Source organism: Pararge aegeria, chromosome 23 (genome assembly GCF_905163445.1).
Source record: "Pararge aegeria chromosome 23, ilParAegt1.1, whole genome shotgun sequence".
Classification (NCBI taxonomy): Eukaryota; Metazoa; Arthropoda; class Insecta; order Lepidoptera; family Nymphalidae; genus Pararge; species Pararge aegeria.
Genome location: NC_053202.1, coordinates 8585106 through 8609308, shown reverse-complemented (window position 1 = coordinate 8609308; position 24203 = coordinate 8585106). Strand labels below are relative to the sequence as shown.

General features: G+C 34.8%; 2 protein-coding genes across 2 annotated transcripts; one reads left to right on the top strand and one right to left on the bottom strand.

Annotated features, from left to right (window-relative positions):
* Window positions 1–6531: 6531 nt before the first annotated feature.
* Window positions 6532–7643, top strand: LOC120634313. The gene has a single exon (XM_039904812.1). The coding sequence runs from the start codon at window positions 6658–6660 to the stop codon at window positions 7420–7422; it is 765 nt and encodes a 254-aa protein (XP_039760746.1). The 5' UTR covers window positions 6532–6657; the 3' UTR covers window positions 7423–7643.
* Window positions 7644–15087: 7444 nt separating this feature from the next.
* LOC120634090 lies at window positions 15088–20155 on the bottom strand. Its single transcript, XM_039904483.1, has 4 exons — window positions 19836–20155; window positions 19040–19218; window positions 17249–17530; window positions 15088–15347 (listed from the first exon to the last, which is right to left on the bottom strand). Exons 1-4 carry the CDS (start codon window positions 20153–20155, stop codon window positions 15088–15090), a joined length of 1041 nt encoding a protein of 346 aa, XP_039760417.1.
* Window positions 20156–24203: the final 4048 nt, after the last annotated feature.

The window sequence follows — 24203 nt, the reverse complement described above, 5'->3', positions numbered from 1 at the left end:
TGCATAAAGATAAAACGTGGCAGTAAATATAGCAGAATTAAAACGTAGCCTAATTTTAGCACATATACTACATTTTATTCCAGAAAATTCTAAATAAATTCGAGGGCAGAAGCTTATACATAATAATACATTCAAAGAGTATAAATTCAAAATTAGTTAATTGATGGTACAGAATTAACAACATTTTACAATGAAATGATTTACCAGTAGAAGCTACGAATAATTCCATAGCTGGAATATCACTTTGCTATAAAGAGTCAGTAGGATAAAAAGTTATTGAGATTGCCGCGAAAAAACTGACTAACGTACACAAAGAGTTTTTACGACCACGTTTCTGAGTCCCCTGTAGGTGTACTTACTTTCATTGCTACGGCCGCTATAAAACGCGCGCGTAGCCTTGCACTTGGCATTATTGCACAGACTAGAGCTGGGAAATGACTTCTGTTTGCTTTAACATAACCTTCTCATTCAGCCTATTACCTACTACCCAATGCTGGGCATATCATAGAAGAAAGGTAATTGGAGAATTCACCCACCATGATGCAAGAATGCGGGATGACGGACTATAGCTATTGTTGTTTTGACGACATTTGACGACGACGCAGCGGTGAGCGCTGTGGATTTAAGCGAAAGGTCCCGGGAAATTTTGGAATTTATAATTTTAGAATTTTGTCTGATTTGGTCCGGTGGGAGGCGTCTGCCGTGGCTAGTTACCACCCTACCGACAAAGACGTGCCGCTAAGCGATTTTGTGTTCCGGTACGATGTCGCGTAGAAACCGATTAGGGGTATGATTACCATTCTCCGTAACAGGTAAGCCTGCTACCAGTGGCTACCAGTGCATAGAGGATATGAAGACAATGTCAAGTATGAGTTATAAATACTTGAGGTTAGGCTTTTTATAACTCTTACAATGCCTATCCTTAAGTTTTTTATAACTCGTACTGGAAATTTTCTTCATTTTATATCATCTGCATACCCTGTGCATACCCTCTATGCACGCCTCTGCCCGCTTCCATCTTAGACTGCATCATCACTTACCACTAGGTACGATAGCAGTCCAGGGCTAACTTGTAGTGAAGTAAAAAACAATCCCCAAAAAGGATACAATTGAATAAAAAGTTTGTGAGTGTGATTGAAGTAAAACTTATATTATTATTTATTGATGAAAGAGTAAAATGTTCCTGGGACTCTGCCATTTTATAAAATATTACACTTTTCATTTTATATCTTATTTAAAACTCATTAATATCACTTTCACATTTTATAATTATTTTCATTTGTTAAATGGAATAATTGAGAGTAGAAAATTGAAGGTTAGATCAGCACATGTCAATATATTATAGAATGTCGCAATCGTCAGAAAATTTATTAATAATTTATTTATCACAAAAGTAATAAATAAATAAGTATATTTAGAGATTCTCAAAAAACTTTTTTTTTAAAACTGTTAAATTTTTATTCTCTTTGCTACTCACAATTGATCCGTATATTTGCCACAAGCTGGCGTATACGTCAAGAAGCGTAAAGTATATGACAAATGCTTACGACCGATCCAAATTTTTATTTGTGAATAGCGGAAACTACACAGACGTCTGACGTAAGCGTTACTTCCATCAGAAAAAAATCTGAGTTACTCCCTAATCGCGCCTAAAGAAGTTTACTTCAAAAAAACCCTTTCATAATATTCTTCTATCATTCAAATATCACATTAAATGTCACATTCATTAAGTCGGGGCAAAGGCTGGCAGAGTAAATGACAAAACTTTACTTATAAATATACATATTTCATCCAAATGTGGGTATAAACCACCGGTATAAACAGTTTAATAAAAATCAACTGTATCTTTCATGCATGCAAAGAAGATATGGAATAAATTATCACTACAAAACACTATATAAAGTGGCATGACGAATAACGAAATTACCTGCTTAGCCGCAATCTGTTATACATAACGGGGTAGATTATCAATTAGCGATAGCTGCATAAGTCGCTGCAACACGAGCAAAGCCGTTGATCTTTCCTACTGGCATTGACATTAAGGTATTATGCCACGACTAAAACTATAGTAAACATTTTTTAAGTGAAACTTCTTTATCGGCGTGGGGGAAAAAATTACCGTCACATTTTTCGGTTACGCGTCACATTTTTTTCGTTACGCGTTTTTTTTCTTGTCCCCACCACGGTCGATTCGAGTTTATTCGAACTTCAAATGTATCGCAAAATTTAAACGGCTGAACACGTAAGAAGGAGGGATTTATCATAATACTAATGATGTTGTTAATATTGTAACTTCATCGATAGATTTTTCTGTTCTTTTGAGCCATACATAAGTCAGGATTATGTATGGCTCAGTACCAAATGGAAAATGGGACAAATGTTTTGATTGTTGCACTTTATATATCTCCAAAGCAGAAGTTGAACGATATTATTAATTTTCTTCGCCATTCATTGTTGTCATACACAAGGTGGTGCCTCTTTACTCGCTTACAATAATGATAAAATACCGATTATTTTAAGTGGAGATTTTGATGTCAATTTTGCATGGGAAAAATCTTTGAAGCTAGTTGAATTTTCGAAAGATTAATTGAATTTTATATATTATTAAAAAAAAGTCCTCAAACCTCAACATCATGATCCGGCACTACAATTGCTGGAGTTTTTTTTGGAATGTAAACAATATTTGACGGCCGACGTGCGCAGTAGGCAGCGACCCTGCTTTCTGAGTCCAAGGCCGTGGGTTCGATTCCCACAACTGGAAAATGTTTGTGTGATAAACATAAGTGTTTTTTAGTGTCTGGGTGTTTAAGTTTATATCTATATTATTAGTATTTTATTTATATTACCTATTCATAAAAATATTCGTCAGTCATCTTAGTCCCATGTTCATCCCATAACACAAGCTACGCTTACTTTGGGGCTAGATGGCGATGTGTGTATTGTCGTAGTATATTTATTTATTTATATTTATATTTCAGTTACCATAAGTCATAATAATAATATTACAATTAAATGAATGCTGTATTATCTTAGTAGTAATAAAGTAAAATGACATAATTGTATTATTTGTTTTCATGTCCATGATAAGAAAAGCCTTTTGTTAAACTTTATCTAATTTAACTTTATTTAAGCAATTTCTGTGTACACTATTACACGCAAACATATTTTTTTATTATTACACTACGGGTTAACTCTTGACTGCGATCTCACCAGGTGGTAGGCAGCCTGAGATAGTAGCCGGCTAACCTGTTAGGGAGTATGGCAGTTATTACCCATACCTCTAATCGGTTTCTACGCGTCATCATACCAGAACGCTAAATCGCTTTTCGTCACGTCTTTGTCTGTAGGGTGCTAGCTAGCAGATCAGATGGGAGACAATTCAAAAATTAAAAATTGCCACATGTCGCCTGCCGAGGTTTGAACCTGGGACCTCTCACTTGAATCCACAGCGCTCACCGCTGCGGCGTCGTCAATATATTCCCAAATTTCCCGTGCTGATACGAACCTCCAACTTAAAACAGCGCTCTCCGCTTTGCCAGCAAAACCTTGTAAATTCTCAGTATAGAATCATATTTATATCATAAATGCAAAATTGTGTCGGTTTGTGTATTTCTATTTTACTTATATTGAAGTCAAATAATGCATAATGCTATTTTCACCATAAAGGTACGCTATGCTGAAAATGTTCTTAGACATGCAGGGTTTCCTCACGATGTTTTTCTTCACCGTAAAATATATTTTTGACAATTGATATTTTATTAAACTCGGATCCCTGAAAGAACAGCCGAAGGGATAACCACTTTAGTGCTTAGTTATAATTGGTATTTTTTTTGAACCAAACAAGTTTGAAAATACAAGGATGGTTGCATGTCGTTACGTAGGCCCCTTTATTTCCTTTTTATAAAGAGTATCCCATGTATATATCTAGAATATAAGCTATCTCTAAGCAAAGTTTTTTCCAGTTTGGTGCAGTCTTTGAGCCGAACTTAGGTAACAAAAACAGTACAATATTTACCTCCTTTCCTTTTTCCCAATAGTAAGTACATTGTTAAACTGTATAGTCTCTAATAGATGACAAAAACTATCTAAACGGTTCTTTTAATCGCGTCAGATTTCTATATCTCTATCTAGTATACAAGCTACCCCTGTGCCAAATTTCATAAAGATGCAAAAGTTGAGCCGAAAATAGGTTACAAATAGAATACTATAAAGCACCAGTTCATAAGAATCCCCTTTTATTACTAGAATAAAGAATATCCTACTTTTCCTAACTTCAAGCTATATCTCGTCTGAAATTCGACAAGACGGTGAGTCACAAGAAAAAAGAAGTAAAATAAAACGTGTCTGCCAATCACGCAGACACTCGTTTTACCCCGAGTAAAGAATATCTAGTAACCGTCTTTAAGTCGCAAGCTCCTTCTGCACCAAGGTCAAGCTCAATGTTGACCTGGTCCGCGCTGTCATAGGAGAGTTCCTCTGCATCCTAGGGGATCTATAGCTTTAATCTTCAGAGCAAACGGTAATTTATGTTACATTTCACAACCGGGACTAGAGGCTTAACGTGCACTCCGGAGAACGGGATTGGACAGTACCATTTTTCGAACTACAGGCTTCTTTACTTTCCTGGCTATGGTTTGTCATTCCCGCACTAAAGACTGGACTAACAGTCTAGTTATTTATTTATTTAATCTCTTATTTGTACTACACTACGAAGTTAGGAAAATAAAAGAAGAATAGAAATACAAAGATGGAAGTTATAAAAGTTATTGTTATATACTTAGTTACAAGAACAAACAGGTGGTCTAAAGTTATTTCATATGTATTACGTTTAAATAACTAAATACGTATAAAACGAAATTTCACAAATAAGGATAATATTATCACCGTATCAACCCATTCAGGCCCACTATATGGCACGCGTCCCCTTCCACAATGCGAAGGGTTAAGGCCGTAGTCCACCACGCCGCCCAGTGCGGATTGGTGATAATATAATAAAATATCATAAATACCAAAGAACATAAACAAGAAGAACAAAAAAAAAAACCATAAATGTAGCTGTATGGTTAAAAGGATTGCTAACCAATAAGCCCAAGAGACCAGCTCCAGAGACCAGCAGTACCTGTTAAACTACTACAAAAATGGAATCGTATGGACACTTTCAAAATACTGTACTTGATAAAACTATATTAAGTGCAAGAAATTGATGTCATGCCAGAGATCCTGATTATTTTTAGGAACCCAAAAAAAACCCGGTTAAATTGCGAGAGTCACTAGAAAACAAAGATTATAGTGTTTTAGAGCGGACGATAATTTGCATATTAATATCAGAGTCAATCAAGTCATCGTAATATCATAATGAGATCATTACGCATCCTGTAATATGCAGCAGTTAAACTTTCATGCAAAGGGTGATTAATAAACGCCCGTTTTGTTAATGAGTAATAGATAATAAGAATGAAGAAATGTTTTTAATGTTTTTTTAACCTCGACTATCTATTCCATAAATAATATCAACATATTTTGTAATAATGAATAATAATGTCAATATAAAATATTAATAACAATATATTTTCATTTATTCTAATTAAAATTAAATAAATAATTATCTGCTTAAATTATTCCAAATATGTAAGACATAATATATCATACAATAAATTAAAATTAATAAAATAAATTCTTCTTTTTTAAACATGTTTCCAACACTCGCTTATAAATATAAAAAAAATAACTAACCCCCTTTTTAACGTCTTTCAGGGTGATTTTTTAAAGTCTGAAACAGATATATTACCATTTTAATAGTTAACTTAAATACCAAATTTCATAGTTATATTTTATTAAAGTTAGGACTATTTAAATTATATTGCCAGAGTCATTGTATTACATCCATACAAAAACATACTAGTTGACTTCAGAATCTCCTTCTGATAAAGTCGATTTAAAAGTTACGGACGTGCAAACAAACAAACTCTTAGCTGTTGCTTGCATTCTTCGTCCGCGTTTATAACGGTAATTTTTTTAAAAATCGTGTGGTAACTGATTGTTTCCTGTGATGTTTGATTACGTTACTCTCCGTCTTTGCAACTAACTCTATGCAATTACAAGTATCAAGTTGGTAAATTGCTTTGTGAGGGCGTGAAGGTAAGACAAACAAGCAAAGAAACACATATTTGAATTTAGAATTCTTATTAATATTATAATTAGTAAGAATTCTAAGGTAATTTTTAACCAAATCTAGCAACTTTAAGGAAATTCTAAAAATCTCAACGACCTTGACGTTTAGCACAATATCCTTAACCAGATCGCTTGAGTTGAGTTTGTTACATTTTCTAAAGTAATTTTCAACGAAATGTAGCAACTTTAAGAAAATCCTTAAAACCTCAACGACCTTGACATTATGCACCGTATCCTCAACCAGATCGCTTGACCAGCACATGGCCACCTCCCGCACACTGCGACAGCACCCAACGAGCACATCCACGCCTCAGTGCACGACGATACGATGCAACGATTGCACGCTCTGAAAGATTTATAGATAAATGCAGTTCCCGGTGAAAATAGATAAATGCCACTGCTCATGTGTTTTCTACACATTTCAATAGACGCAACCGCATTGACTGGACACAAACGCTGACGGGACGGCCGCGGTTTTTTGTCACGATGGTTCCCCGCGGGATACTCCTGTGCTTTTGTGTCATCCTTGCTACGGCTTCTGCCAACACCTTCGGAGCCGGCATGAAGATCCTCGGAAGGATGTACGACAACTGTGAGAGGTCGCAAGAGATCATCAAGTGTTTCAAGATCCAAGCAGTGAAGTTGGTAGATCGTGCCGCCAGAATGGAGACGCTGCCGATCTTCGACGGCGTTTCCTTAGTACGGAATGCGGAACAAGGCAGAGCATTCCCCTCTTCTGTACCAGAAGGCGATTTGAATTCTTTGACTTCAGACGAAGTTGACAAACTATTGAATCTGGCGTCATCGAAGCTGATCCAGACGCATCGGGTCATCTTGTCACCCAAGAGCATCGGGGTCGACATTGGCAGATCATTAAACGAGGCGAGAGGCAAGCTGAAGAAAATGATGGGTCCAATATTGGCTGGTGTTGCGATTAAAGGCACATTTGTGGCCATGGCATTCCAAGCAATCGCTCTGATCGCTGGTAAAGCATTGTTAATAGGTAAGATCGCCCTCCTTTTGTCCGCTATTATTGGATTGAAGAAACTGGTGGCTGGAGGAGAAGCGCATGAGAAAACAACGTACGAGATCGTCAAGCATCCTCAGGTATCACAAAGTCATACATACTCGTCATCCCATTATGGAAATGACTTCGATACCACAGGTCCAGGTGGCCATTACAGGCGAAGCGTTGAAGAGGAAGCTGCCGCTCAAGACAGGGCGTACAGAGCCTATGCTAAAACGCAGTAAAGAAGTAACCTTAAAGATCTAAGACCCAGAAGATCGCTTACGACTCCCTTTACAAAATCAGACAACGACACGGCATTTCCATTCATTATTACCTCCGAAGCCTTAAGGCTACTTTGCACTCGCAAGTAGGAGACAGTGTATATTTAAGGTTATTTAATTCATACGACACTTAATTTATTTTAGACAAGGGTTTATTTAACTTAATACGTTTTCAAATACGTTTGTTTAACCAACATATTTAATCGCATGAACAAGTATTCAGTGTATCTAGTTATATGTGAATGTTATAGGTTTTTATATAGTATAATGTCCGTTAAATGATTTGAATGTAATCAGTTTGCACCAAATATTGTTAATGAATTTTTTTTATGTTTGTGTTAGATTTAATATTAATATTTATTATTAGGTTAATATTTATTTTGATAATGATTAGGCTAGTCGACGGGTACTGTGCATTTTCCATTCCTGTAATTCCAAATGTCCAATTTTGTAAAAATAGGTTAAGATTATTGTTATATGAAGTTATTAATAATTATAATATTTAATTAATTTAGATTGGGTACTGCTTAGTAGTTCAAGATCAAAAATTTATTTATTTACATTAACCGGGTCCTATTACATATATTTATTAATATTATTGTATTTATATAAAAAATGTCGCTAAAAGACAAGGATGTTACGCGAGTACCTTTCATAAAATTATTTTTGTTTACGTATAATTTATAATTATTTAACAAAACAACGTATTATTATGTTGATAAAATATTATAATGTATTTAGTTTTACTATTATTATAGTATAATTACACCTAATTGGATGATTATTGTATACCTACATAAGTATATATTATTTTATGTAATGCAATGTATTATACAATATATCATAAATGTTCTTAATAACAGAGAAGATGGGAAGACGATAAATATTTTTAACCCGGAAATTGTTTTATTTTGAAAATTTAATTGGTAATTTTATCATGGTCAGTATATGTATAATAGAAACCGTATATATAAATCAATGTTTTTAATTAATAAATCTTTAAAAATTAACTTCAAGTATATACTTACATGCAAGCTGCTTGGGTATGGAATTCTTCACAGCTGAATGGCTTAGGTGATTTTATTATTTAATTACGATTAAAATATACCAGATAATCCAACTAGGCAATTTCTTATTAGTATGTCCATTCACCGGATATTTAAGTTAATACGAAATGCTGTATCATCATTCTAAGCCTATTTATTTCACTGGATACCTCATCATCATATCAACCCATTACCGGTCCACTACAGGGCACGGGTCTCCTCCCACAATGAGAAGGGGTTAAGACCGTAGTCCACCACGCTGGCCTAGTGCGGACTGGTGGACTTCAAACACCTTTGAGAACATTATTGAGAACTCTCAGGGATGCAGGTTTCCTCAAGATGTTTTCCTTCACCGTTAAATTAGTTGATATTTTATTTGCTTAAAACGCACATAACTTAGAAAAGATAGAGGTGCCTGCTGGGATTCGAACTGGGCCCCCCGACCGGCCCCGGTGGAGGCAGCTGACGACCACCACCAATCTTTACCAGCCTACCGAACAACACGTGCCAAGCGATTTAGCGTTACGGTACAATGGCTAAATGCACGTAACCAAGTAATCGCATACGTAAACAAGTTAGCCCAATACTAAGTGTAAAGACAATATTAATATGTCTACTGTTTTCTCGTCCAATTTTTTTGAAATAAGACAAGAAAGTGGTTATACATAATGGTCGTATTGCGTGCATGATAGCCCTATGGGCCTCCATTCATAGGAGGCCTTTTAGAGCGTAGCACGTTGGCGGATATTACGTTTAATGAATCTGGGACCTTATACTGATTAACTGCAATTTTTGACGTCAATTTTGAAACAAATGTTAACTAGAACTGGGTCTTGATTTTACGTTATATTATTTATAATGTATAATCAAGGCCCCGTATGTAATACTACCACAAATACACACATCACCATCTAGTCCCAAAGTAAGCGTAGCTTGTGTTATGGGTACAAAGATAACTGATGAATAATTTTTATGAATATAATACGGACAAATACTTATAATATACAGATAAACACCCAGACACTGAAAAAAATCATGTTCATCACACAAACATTTTCCACTGCGCCAGTCGGCCCTCAAAGTTTCGGTTTATTAGAAGCTGTTTTTAATTAAGTACCATTCTACCGACAGTAGGTACGGTACCACCACGCGAGTTAGCGTTTTGATGCGATGTCATGTCTACGACAATAATTTTTACCCGGAACGGTATGTCAATACAGGAAACTACCGTAATATATTCCTTGTTAACGCATGTCATCATTAGTCGAATCTCAATATGCACGCTCAAATACCAAGCAAGCAACCCACTACAGGGCACGTGTCTCCTCTAAAATAGAGAAGAGTCGAAAAAGAGAAGGAAGGAGAAGGGGAGTACTTGAAGAGTCTGATTTTTTTATATTCTTAACATGTTGTGGCCTATAGTCCACAAAACTGGTTCAGATCGGATTTGTAAAGTTTACACGGCCATAGAAACGGTGATAGCTCAGTGGGTAGGACTTCGACTTCACTTTCGGGGAGGCGAGTTCGAATCCCAGCACGCAGCTCTAACTTTACCAAGTTATTTGTGTTTTAAGCAATTAAAATATCACTTGCTTCAACAAACATCAAACAAAACAACAAGCAAACATCGTGAGGAAACCTGCGTACCTGAGAGTTCTCAATAATGTTCTCAAAGGTGTGAAGTCCATCAATACGCACTGGGCCAGCATGGTGGATTACGGCCTTAACCCCTACTCATTGTGGGAGGAGACCGGGCACGGGTTGTGGGCCGATAATGGGTTGATATGATGATGATGACACGCCTTTAAAAACACGTTGGTACATAGTCGTTGAGAACCGGGTTTCAGAATGAGAAAAATATAGACCTTAGAACACCACGCTGCTGATTGGTAGATTGATGCCCAAGGCTGTGGGTGTTTGTATGATGAACATGAATGATTTTCAGTGTATTGTATCTGTGTTTATACTCGTATGTATATTACAAGTATTTATGTATATTACAAGTATTTATGTGTATTATATTTATAAAAATATCCATCAGTTATCTTAGTACCCATGAGACAAGCTATGCCTACTTTGGGACTAGATGGCGATGCTTGTATAGTCGTAGTATATTTATTTGTTTATTTATTAATTTTTAGGATAAATGTCCTGAATACTAACCTAGACATTGCCTTGTTATGACGCCAGATTAAAATACCGTTATCACCACACCTCCTCTTTGCGCGGGAGTCAACGAGGCGACCAAGGGAATATGACGAAAAGACAGCAGCGACCTCTGTGATACTATTACCATCTACTGCGAATACCAACCCAATGATGTGATTTGTGACAAACCCAACTGTTGTGAGAGCCTTTTAGTCCAGCAGTGAACTGTTATAGGATTTCGATGCTAACGTAGATAACCTGCTATGAAATTTTCAAAATGCATTCAATCCGTTCATTAGACTCTGCGTGCCACGCGAAAAAACAGACAGACAAACCGAAAAAAATGTTTTTAATGTAAATAAATCTTCCAGTTACAGTTTTATTATAACTATAGATTACATTAATAAAGCATCAACTGGAGCAGATCCGTCCAGTTACTCAGCCCAATTCTGTACTGAAGCTGTTACTATAAGAACAATATCGAGAAAGCTTGCCATAATGTTGGAAACACGCAAAATATGAAGCTGAGCATGTAGGTTTCTCACGCGATGCTAAACACTCCGGCGATAATGCTATTGAAAAAACGATGAAAGTCAAGAAAATTGCGAGCAACGTAGTGGTGGTTCATTATAAATCGGCACTCACGAGCATTGTACTAGAGACGAAAGAAAACTCGGTGGTAATTGATCTAACGGCAAAAGATGATGTATTAACTCCATAGATTACATATATGGCTGTATCCTAACTATTAATTTCTATTGTTAATTTAAGTTCTGATCTATAGCACAATCTAACTAGCACCCAAAATTAAAAATCATTAAAATCCTAAATTGAATTTATTAGTACTATATTTTTCAGTAAGCAATTTCGTAAGCACCATTGAAGCCAATCTGTTATCTAAATGAGATTACATTTATTTAATAAGGTCTAAGATCCTACTACATTTTTGACATGAACATGAAATTTTGACAACAAGTTTGTTTTAAAACACTTAGGTACTCAATAGGAAAAGATTATTTTTATATTGGTTTTGCAAGGGGGCTAAATAAGGGGTGAAGGTTACTTTGAAAGTCCGCTATTAACTTCTATCTATAAAAAAATGTGTGTACTTTAGATAAAATAAAAGGAAACACATGTTTCACATTTTCTCAAAATTTACCTCCATCCAGCATCTCTTTATCTGCCAGGATGTAAAAAAATTCACGCATGCGAAGTTGCGGGCACCCACTAGTACCTATGTAAATGCGATAATGTGTTGTCTTTCTCTTACACATTGATAGATTGACTTGTTTTTTTTTTCACACCCCATAGGATAAATCAAAAGAGCAATTTTGTTATTTCTGTTGTTTATTTGATAGTAAGGTACCTCCCTACCAACAAAATATGCCGCAAAGTTATTAAGTATTCTGGTACGATGTGCTTAGAATCAGAATAGGGTTATAAATTTACTATAACTGCCATACACATAACAGGTTAGCCGACTTTACCACCTTAGCCTGCATCATCATTTACCTAGATTGAGAGAGCAGTCGTGCTAAAGATGCGGAATTAATTTTGATGCAATTTGTTGATAACAATTTTTACAAGTTAGATCCAATCATTCCGAAGACAAACTAATTTATAAAATTTAAAAAATTGTTTACTAATTTGTCCTGATTTTTACGCAGCAAATTTCGCATTTATCGCATTTAGGAGATAGTAGATAGAAGGATAAAGTAGATTCTAGCAGACGAGTAATATTTTCAATTGCAATTTAAATATTTGGGCTTAAAATCACAAATTATTGGTTTAACATTGTGATTTATTGATGAGAAGCAGTAATAGCCCAGGGGGTAGAACTACTTCACTTTCGGGCGAGTGCTAGCTCCCAGCACGCACCTCTAACTATTCAAAGTTATGTCCGTTTCAAGTAATTAAAATATCACTTGCTTCAATGGTGGAGGAAAACATTGTGAGAATTCTGCATGAGAGTAGAGTTCTCAAAGGGATTGTGTCAAAGGAGTCCACCAATCCGCTACGCCAGCGTGGTGGTTTACGGTCTTAACTCCTTCTCAATGGAGGAGGAGACCCGTGCCCTTTTGTGGGTTGATATGATGATGATGATTGTGTTTTATGCACTCTACACTATGAACCTACTAATTCAAAAGTTTTCTTTCTGTAGCTCGATAAGTATGATTAGCTAAAAATCTGCCAATATCACTGACACCTTAAAATAATAGTTATAGAGGCAAGATTTAGTTACTTAGCCATTCGGGATTAGAATGAATTTTTCGGCCTACTAAAAGAAATGCAATTTATGAAGTCATTCCACGAACTATATGCGTTTAAAATTCGTAAAATTCTGAACCGGCTTAACTTCGCTATTTTAGGATATAAGTATGCCCAAAACCCACTTAAAATTAAAGAATATCAGTCCACAGCTAAAAACTTGCCTTCGTATATAGAATACAGCAAGACCAGTACCGAATTCGTACTGATGATATTATGATATATCAAATCTTATTTATTCCCACATTTCTCTTCACGTTTCTATCGGATACTGGCAGTACTGGCCGAGTAATAAGTGAATTAATGGAAGTTTCGAGTTATTCAGAGCGGAAAATCGCATAGGCAATATACAGGTGGCCCCTTTTACACTTGAAGTACCATTGGAATAAAAAAGGAAAACTGCAGTGGGTGTAGATTTAAAAGATACCGATGAAAATACTGTTATTGTTACAGATTTACTGTTTAATTTTATTGCTTTCTGACATTCGCGCCCGCATATGTGCTGAATACAACGCAATATTACGATTATTACCTGTCATCGACATATTTCACAACACTTACCCGGTATTTAAGAACAAGCTCATCGCTTACCTATCGGTGAGCCCTCCATTACGTCCATAACACCTATTCCTTCCTGTCTTTATGATTAATTTTGCTGTGATTACATGTCATTATTATTATTTTGCGAATGTCATGGTCACTTGTTATCGATATACATATAAGTGAATGTGTAAATTATTGTACAAGTTTACATGGTATATATTGTTAGCGTCCTGAATAAATAAATAAAAAAATAAAATTAATTCCGATTCAAAGATTTCGGTAATAAACCTACCGTGTTTCTTATACGCATTACAAAGATCTGTCGTTCTCCGTTTTTTCCATAACAAACTTTTATATTTTGCAGAATTACATGATATATTAATATTTTAACTGAAGAGTGAATAGGCGTCTTTTAGTAACCGAACTTTACCTAAGTCCATGTCATAGCCTAACTTCAGTTATGGCAGGCAAACACACTTTTAATAATATCCCTGAATACTTTGCGCTTGAAATTGGTCATGTAGGTGACAATAATATTAAACAACGTATAACGGTAGTTTAAGTAGGCCTAATACAAGCACTTTTGAAACGTGAAGACTGTCTGTTTGTAGTGACTCTACCACCAATTTGGAAGGCAGGCAACGAGAAAAAGCCGGCAAGAAACTCACCAGTTGCTCTTTTGCAACATCAACTTTTTACATTTTAACAATTTAAGAAGGTAGTTTGTTCCCTAGAACATGAGATACGTCTTGACACGAATATCACGAGCAAAGTCGAGTGAAACGGCTACTTATTAATAAAACACAGGTAATTTTCATAAAATTTTATTAATAAAATTAATTAAAATACACAAATTACGATGATGTGGAAAAAAATAACAATTTGTGATTTTCGTGTACTTGAAGGCGCAATACTTTTCTGACTCATTGACTAGAAAGACCTTTCAGATGCGGTGATAAATGGTGCAAAAGAAGGCAAATGATGTGCAGCGTCCGTATCAAGAATTATAACTAAAATTTATTTGGTAGATAATTATAACAGAACCAAAATGTATGTGTGAGAAGCTGAAATGTTTACGGAGATTTTTTTTCTATACCAAACATAATATTACAAAATGCGCTGTTACACTAGACAGGGGGCTTACCGTCATCGCGTAAAACAATTTTTTATGTACTTTAGTAACTAAGAAATACGTCATCGCGTAAAACAATTTTTTATGTACTTTAGTAACTAAGAAATAGAACAGGTATGAAGATTGACATCCACTTTTCTGTTACTAAATACTGTCAGAATACCCTAGCCTTAGTTTTAAGTTGAATGCACCATCACTAACGTTTGTGTAAACATGTTAAATGTATGAACGCTTCATAATAGCATGTGATAAGGTCTACATGATTAAAAAATTTTGAATTTGAATTTACCCGAGTCAAAAATTTATTAATGAATTACCTTAAAATTCTTACAATATTGTTTTTATATACTTCGTATCTCTAAATTCATAATCGGACTCAATTGAGAGTGTTTAGAATTAATATCAGATCTAAGCTACAGCGCAACGTGACTGGATTTAACCTAGTTCTGTTAAAATCATGTCAAATGAATGTTTTAGATAAATCACATCTCATCCAGAGCTGATCGGTGTCCATTGGTAGTTCCTCGCGTTTATAACCTTACCGTCATCTCTTTGATCGTTTCCGTGGTCTTTGTTGGTGATAAATAATCTTTCTAGTCTATCTCTTAACTCATCCGGGGTTATAGGCGATGCCGTTGTTTGTACTTCGTCTGATTTTTCTTTATAATAGTGATGATCACCGTGATCAATATAATCATTGTGTCCGTGATCGCTGTGATAGTTGTAATGTTTTTGATCACGATAGTAACCTGAAATGTCAAATAATTTAAACATTGTAGTACTTAAGATTTGAAACCAAAATTTTCTTGGTTAATCAACATTTCTTAAATATAGTTCAACGGGTACATACCACGATAATACCACGGTCCATGCAACTGGGTCGAAATATCGACAAATCCAAAAATATTGTCGTGGTACGTACCCGTTGAACTATATTTAAGAATTGTAGTTCATAATATACATGAATGCTGGTTCACATTGAGCAAGTGACATTATCTAGCTTGATAGCTGAAGTTTTTACATTTCGTTTTTATTTGGTTTTTATGGTTTTTCATCACAGATCTAATACATAGCGTGTGTGTAGAAGTTAAACCTAACTTAGGCTTAGAACACCAACAAAAAAATACAGAAGGACTTTACTTGTTTTACCTATATTTTGGTGTCTTTTATAAGTTATCTATACTAATTATGTATATTAAAGAGGTATATCTTTTGCGGTTGTAGGGGGTATTTTTGGATCTGCTGAACCAATTTTGATCATTCTCTTACCAGTAAATTTTTTTAGTGTCACTATATATTAAGCTGAAATAAAAGGACTGATTTGTAAACTACGACAAACTACTATGTCGGGAAAAACGGACGAACGACAACCTTCCTTGCAAACGCTGCCCTAATGATGTGAGAAAAATGATTGAGTTGTAGAGATAAGTTGTAGAACTTAAAAATGCTTACATAAAAGTAAGTAATACAAAGTAGTTTTTAATATAACAAAAAAACCAAATTTAATTCAGCCCGCGCGAAGCCTAGTAGTATATAATGTAATAATAGATAATCGATGGTTAATAGAAACAGTAAAAATTAAAATAGCCAATCTTATAGAAAAGCCTTCTACAAAATAGAAAAAGATTTTTTTAAATATTAATATTTTGTTATTAACTAAAGCCGCATAATTAATTTAATTAGTAATTGTGAAATATTAGAAATATTAATATTGTTTATCGGTTGAGACTACTAATATAACCTCTTAGGCAGAGATAGTCAGTATTATTTTGTTATGGCTAATATATGTTCATTAGTAATTATGAAATAGGTATAGGAAATATTAATTATATTATTAAATCAGCTCAGGACATTATTTAAGTTTACTGTACGTACTCACTAAGCGATAGTAATTTAAATTTTTTACGTTACAATCCTATGTTTCCAAAATAGTCGGATGTGGGTTTTGTTACACTACAACTGCATGAAGTAATGTGACCTGTGACCGGAGAATTAATTGTCATAGCACAGAAAAGATACAGAGGAATCTGTTTGTGGAGGGGCGGGGGGTTGAAGGATCTTTTGGCTTCAATGGTAAGGAACCTATAAACTATCGACACGTTGTCTAGACAATTGTATTTACCTCGAGTTCAAAGTTGTCACACTCTTTATTTAAGCGAGCAATTTTTAAAATCTCAACAAATAAAACTCTAATAGTGTAAAATAATATCTTAGTGACAGCAATATACCTACTTAATTGACTTTTGTAACTGTAAAACAAAATTTGTAATTTTAAATCTTAAAATTGTAATGTAATTTTAAATTTATTTTTAATTTTTTAAAACAATTGCATACTGTCTGTGACAGTCGATTGTGAAAGGACTGTTTAGTTAAATGTTTACTTGTTATGTACCCACAATTTGGCAAATAAATAAGTATTATTATTATATTATTATTTAAACTGTTGTCATAGTCATCATGTAAGGCGAGTCTTATCATAAAATCCTGATTATAAATTTCTAAAAAGTTTATAATGGCGTATGGGTTAAAAGAGAACAATGAACTATATCATTTACGTACAGGCCTGATATCACTTATTCTTTTTATTATGGACCTAAAATCAAACCGAAAAAATTGCAGTCAAGGGCTAAATTAATAGTTTAAAAATTACCTCCAGAATTGCCATGGTGGCCGTGATTATATCCAGTGTGTTCATGCGAAGAAGAAAGATAAGATGAACTGGGGCTTAAGAAGTTTTCAAAAATATTCTGCCCGCCATAACTTGTCCCTCGAGTAGTAAATAGTGTCACAGCGAAAACTGCCAATTTTGCTAACAAAAAAGCCTTCTTGCTTGCCAACAGCAGCAGCCCAAGTAACAGGGGCAATAACGTTGTTATATGGAACTTGATACCAAGAAGGAATGGTAACAGTAAATTACGGGTTAACAGGCGACCTGAAAAAAACATATATAATATATACTACGACAATACACACATCACCATCTAGCCCCAAAGTAAGCGTAGCTTGTGTTATGGGTACTAAGATAGCTTTTGAATATTTTTATGAATATTATATTTAAAATATACAGATAAACACCCAGACACTGAAGAACATCCACGCAAACATTTCCCAGTTGTAGGAATAACCTACGGCCTTGGAAAGCAGGGTCGCTGCCCACTGCGGCAACCAGATGTCATATAATAAATGTATGTTCTTTCGTTATACATATACAGTGTTACAAGCAGTAAATCTTATATTAATATTAGGACATATTGTTTTAGCACCAAACTGAAAGGTTGTATTGTTAAGCATATTCCACGCATTGTAAACACATACAATACATGCCGCTGATTTTCGGCAAAAAAAAGCAAAACAAATAATATCATCACTATCTCATTACCGGCCCACTATTGGGCACTGGGCACCACGCTGTCGTAGCGCGGATTAGTAGACTTTACAGGCCTTTGTGATCATTATGGATAACTCTCAAGTATGCAGGTGTCCTGCGGTGAAAAAGAACATCGTGGGGCAACATTCATGGCTTCCCCACGATGTTTTTCTTCACCATTAAAGCTTAAACAGCACGTACTTCTAAGTCAGAAAATCAAATGGCACAAAATCGTCCGAAAGGTTGTAAGTGAAAGGGGTCACGACCCTCAGCAATGAGGAACACGACGTAGAGAGAGAGAGACTTCGAAGTCAGAGGTACGTGCCGGGGTGGAACTCAGTCCCAGACAGCCAAAACCATTTATAGGTACCTAAATAATAATAACAGCCTATTCGAAACTAACGTGCTAGTTCCGAGCATCCACAAAAGATGGCGCGCAATGCCAAGTTCAATGCTACAGCAGCCTTGACTTTCATCTGAGAAAGTAGTTCTTGCGCACAACGTCAGATGGCACTTATTAAGAAAAGTATAAGTTTAAAAAAATATTTTCAAACTCAATTAATTTCTATAGCACAGTAAATAAACTGTTTGGTTTTCTTAGTTCTATAGATAAGTTATAAGTTCGGAACTAAGGCTAATGTAAATTTTTAAATACGACCTAATAATAATAATATGGACAATAGACCTTTATTAATGATCAATACCTCGTTGCTATATTGGTTAGCATGTTCAACTACTGATCACGAGGTCTGGGGTTCGATTCTCGGGTCTAACCAAGAAAGGTTAAGGTTTACTGTTAAACATTCTCTGTATCGGTTTGAAATTGACGGTGCGTTATGGTTATTTTCACTTAAATATAAAGGCCAGTAAAGTATATATTTAAGCAACGTGGTGGGTTTGCGCCCCTCCTCTATAAACGACGGCCTTTGCCCAGCATTGGGATGCTCATAGGCTGATCATCATATCAAAACATTACCGGCCCACAACAGGGCACAGGTCTCTTCCCACAATGAGATGGTTTAGGCCAAAGTCCACTACGGTTGCTTAGTTGATATTTACTTAACACTTACTTACCCGTAGTCATCTTGCCGTGCACAAAAGATCTGTCTTTAGCTCTAGGGTCAATCACAAATTCGAGGATTCCATTAGCGAGAGTTGGTCCGATCCTCATGACCAGACCTGGGTAGAACTTTCCAAGATCCCAATGTAATGAGCGCTTGGAAATTAAGCTACTGGCATCCTCTATTATAGACCTAGAAATTTTGGTTGAATTTAGTTTTTTTATAGCATTATTACTTTTAGTATTGAACCTAGATTGGGATCTGAAACCGCGTATTTAACCTGCATCTAACCTCCCTCAAATTTTAAATTTAGTTATTCTAAGCACTTTTGTAATGTTTAGATTGTCTCTTTGTAGTACTATTGGTTTAGAAGAAATACACTACCGAGATATCGGCTAATTATACCAATTATTTTAGAAACCTAATTTATTAAAATCACGTTTTTAAAACTATAGCCCTGAACCCAATTTAATGCGTAAACTGAGCTAAGCTTACCAGATCGCATTCTGTTTTAACTGTGAAATTGGACGTAAGCAAACGATTAAGCAGTCGCTATTTTTACTTTTGAGCCCGTGGACAGATATTAATCCTAACTGAGATTATAAATGCAAAAGTGTATTTCTTTGTTTTTTTGGTTCGTCCTTCCTTCATGCTAAATAAAAAACAAATCATGATTTTCAGCAGAGAGGTAGTTGAACATACTGAGCGTAAGGCTACTTATCCCAGTAAATAACCGGTTCAAACGGGACATAAAAAAAATTAAAATAAACGCGGGTAACAGAAAAACTATATTTAAAAATATTGTTTACCGAAAATCCATAGGGTCTTTATCCAGAAAATTACCGATGTCTCTGGGCAGTTTCTCGTCTCGAACAAAAGACACTCCGGTAACCAAACTGAACGAATCAGTTTCATCATAATCATTCAGTTTGTTCAGTAGTTCTTTGCCAAAGCACACACCCACTTCTGAACGATCAGAAACACTTAAACACTCATTCAACTGCGATCCTTCTTCGTTGCTCCTTTTAAATTTCGCCCCATTTTTTATTTGCAACTGTATAGGTATTATTTCGACAATCACTGCCAAAATTATGAGAAGCGTAAATTTCAATGAAAATTTACGTATCATTTTTTCCGTTTCAATAATTCCAGCTAATAAGAACTCATCTACATATTATCGGTAGTGTTTTAAAGGCACCACTGTTTAGCTCAATTCAGGTATTACGTATACTTTATTGTAACAAAACCTGGTCTGTTTTATAGACTTTTCTTGTTATGTACGAGTGAACTTTGCCATTGTTCCGCCGTCACGGGGTGTTCCCACGTCTGGACAACGGTAACAATGAGGTGAAAATTCGTGGTGTAGTTATATGCCATGATGTGAGAGTGCAATTTACATGTTACGGCAGCTTATGCAATCAGGGTACATAACTGGCTGTCTAAATGCGCGATAATATCTATACCTTTGAAGTAAATCTGGGAAGGATTTGCAAAAAGCCCATCAAAACGGACAGAAACCACTAGTACTTTGCTAAAAAAGCGGTGACACTTCGGTCTTTCGGCCTCCTTAAAATCGGCTAAGTACCAGTTGGATTCTCAGGAGTTGGTGTTTGAATTGGTTACCGTACTATGGATGCACCACTCGCTTTAACAATGAAGGAATACTTAGTGAGGAATTCTCAGTAAATACTGAGAGTTCTCCATTGTGTTCTCAAAAGCGTGTTACTGTAGCCTATCTCATTCTGACCAGTGCCCATCGCTGGGTCAGTTATGGGTTGTATTAACAGGAACTTATGTTAAAATAAACACCACCCTCATGTGACCCAGACTTTCATTGGTTCTAGCTTCGAGACTCATTGAGTTATGTCGATGTTGGATCTAAGTATTTGTTAATAGTCAATACCATGTTGTGTTTCAAATTGCATCCATAGTACGGAAACTAATTTAAACGCCAAAATAAAACATTTTTTTAGAAATTTGCAACGTTTTCGGTACTCCTTATCCACCATTTCCAATTTAATTGTAATGATGTAGAATATGCTTAATATATCCTGTTGACCAAGGAGGCTGGAGGACCGAGGAGACGGTTAATCTAGGAATAAGCATCAAGTATGGGCATGTATTTGTTATTGAATTACAGAGGTTCTCTGTATGTGATTATAGCATATTGGATAGAAGCAGGCTCCTACTATTCGCAATCCCATAATATATTATGAAAATTAAGTTTAATTTGCTATACTCCGTGAAAAGCAGGAGAATCTGTTTGGTGTAATTTATTATTTACAACAATTATTTTTTAACAATTATACTCATTCGTAAAGTCATCTCCTGAAGATGCGAAACGTGCGTAGAGGGTACATTGCCGAGGATCTGTTTGGTGTTGAAAAACAGACACCATACAGATTCTCTTGCTTTTCGCGGAGTATCAAGTCATTTTAACCGCTGCACAGATCTAGAGAGGCACGCAGACGAATCATCCCGTAGAATGATGAATTACCTTATCCCAATAAGATAAAATAATTACAATACTATTAAAATAATACAATTTTTTTTTTATAAAGATTTAAACATTCAGATTTAGATTTATTCAATAAGAACATATCATAAGTTTAAACAAAAGACATTTTCTTGTTAAGGGTGAAAATAAATTTCTTCGCTTAACAAAATAGCTGCCCTTTAATCTGCAACCCACATTCATATTCACATTATTTAAAATAAATTAAGCGTAATAATGTTTGCTATCCATTATTTATTTTTATTTATTTTAAATAATGGATAATAGCCATTATTAATTTAACTACTGTTAGATAATGTATTTGTAAAGTTTAGCCGTATCCCGTAACAACTTCTAACAATCGATAGCTTCGAATATAATATTGTCGATAAACTTTTTAACTACCATTACTACACGCTCAATTTTCATATAAGAATAACAAATAAAGTTGTTTTCACAAACTATAACCTAATATACCATTAGGAACAACGTAAAGGCCTTTGACCTGTTCATTGTCTAAGAACCTGCTCGTGTCTTCTTCCGACCAGTCTAAATTTCCATTTATCTTTACGAAAACATCGTCTTTATTTTTTACTCGATAGGGTTCGATATCTTCTATTTCACAATTCGGTTTAAGTCCTTTGGTACTTGGATAAGTTAAAAGTGAAAGTCGACAATACAAATTTTTTTCTTATGCGTCCGGTTTGTCTTTAGTAAAAGTTTTGTTTCAATGATGATGTAACATTTTCTCGTTTTACATTTAGTGTGTCATTGTTTTTACTTCATTGACTTGTTTAGTTGTGGTTTTTAATGGCATCTGTTGTCAGAGGTCAGTAAACTTCAGCATTTGAAAACAACGAACTCTGTAACTTTGTAAATTAATTGTATCTATCTATAGTCCTGATTTAAAATGATAATAAAATTATGCTAGGAAAGATTACTAGTAGACGTAGTGTTCCATAAACTGAGTTGAGATTTGATGAACATATTTGCCCTTTCTCATAGGAGAGATAAAATCACCAAAAATGTTATTAAAACTCAATGAATTGGGTAAATTTTAAAACTTCTAACAGTTATCTTCTTTAAAACGTTTACAGTAACTTATTGTTGTATATATAGTAAATTCAATGCATTCTTACTAAAATCAATGCAGTAATTTAAATTTCTGGAGCTTATTAATAATAAAATTTAAACAGCAAGCGAGATATTTTGCATAAATTTTTGTTATGCGTTACATCATCAACTTTCCATGCAAACGTGATTTCCAAAATTATATGCTTTTTCACTCCGCCTCCATATTACTTGACCTTATGTGAACATTAGTCATTCCACTTTCGCCGCTGTCGCCGGAGGGCTGATGCCTTTTCGCGTCTCTTCTGTTTTATGCGACCTCCCCCCCTTTCATTTCACAAATTATCCCCAACATAATTTTTCTCTTCACGAGTTAAATTTTTCTCATCACTGCCTCTTATATCAAAAACATAGTGTCTATAATCGAATGATAAAACTGTAATTCAAAGCAGTATATCGCAAGCTCTTTAATCTTACCAACTTTTTTTTCTTCTCGCTAATTTATCGTAATCTCTTTTCTCGTTATCATAAGGTTCATTTTCGTATACATTTCATTTAAGTTTGCATCTTTTGAGGTTTTCACACATTGCTGCTAAATAATTTTCCCATTACTAACACTCGTGTTGCTTGGAGATAAGAGTGGTTTTGTATTGTTAATAATATATGGTTGTAATGCAATGTTTACTTAAAAGGAAAAGCGTACGGATGTGAGCCGGATATAGGGGATCATGTGAAGAGAAATTTCTTTAATTTTTTAGGTAAAGGAAGCCGTGGCCGGTTGTGTGTCACAAATATTTATATATATAACATGATGCACGTAACATCATGTTGTATGACGGCACTGTTAATTGTGCTGATGACCCCTATTGTGACACAGCTTTCTTTTTTGAAGGATTTTTTGAGAATTACGTAACCTGACGATGATGAGTTATTCTGCAATTTTTGAAGAGATACGTAATTTTATTTTAAAATTTATGACACAATAATGTAAATGTAACATTTTTTTCTTACACAAATGTGTGATAATAATTTTAGTTAACATAATACGATTCCTATACAATTTGGATTGGATCATGAAGTACAGTTATAATAATCCTAATGAAATAAACGGATTCGATTTTTAATAAGACTTTTAGTAGAAATCGATTGTTAATACAAGCTGTTTGCATTACTTAGACAGGTTTTTATAGATGTCTATAATGTATACCTACCATTGATCAAACCTAAGAAAATGATTGAATGTGATGAATGATTTAGATGCTAAGCTTCAATGGGGCCCACATATAAATAATTTAGCGAACAGACTTAGTTCTGCAGCATACGCGGTAAAAAAGATTCGTCATATGACAAACATAGAAACTGCTAGGCTTGTTTATTTTAGTTATTTTCACAGCATTATGTCATATGGCATTTTATTATGGGGTAATGCTGCTGATATAGATTCTATTTTCGTCCTGCAGAAAAGGGCTGTTCGTGCGATATATAAAATGGGCCCAAGAGAGTGATTAAGGGATAAATTTAAAGAAGTTAAAATAATGACGGTGCATAGTCAGTACATATATGAAAATTTAATTTATGTCCATAAAAATATATCAAAATTTAAAAAGAAAAT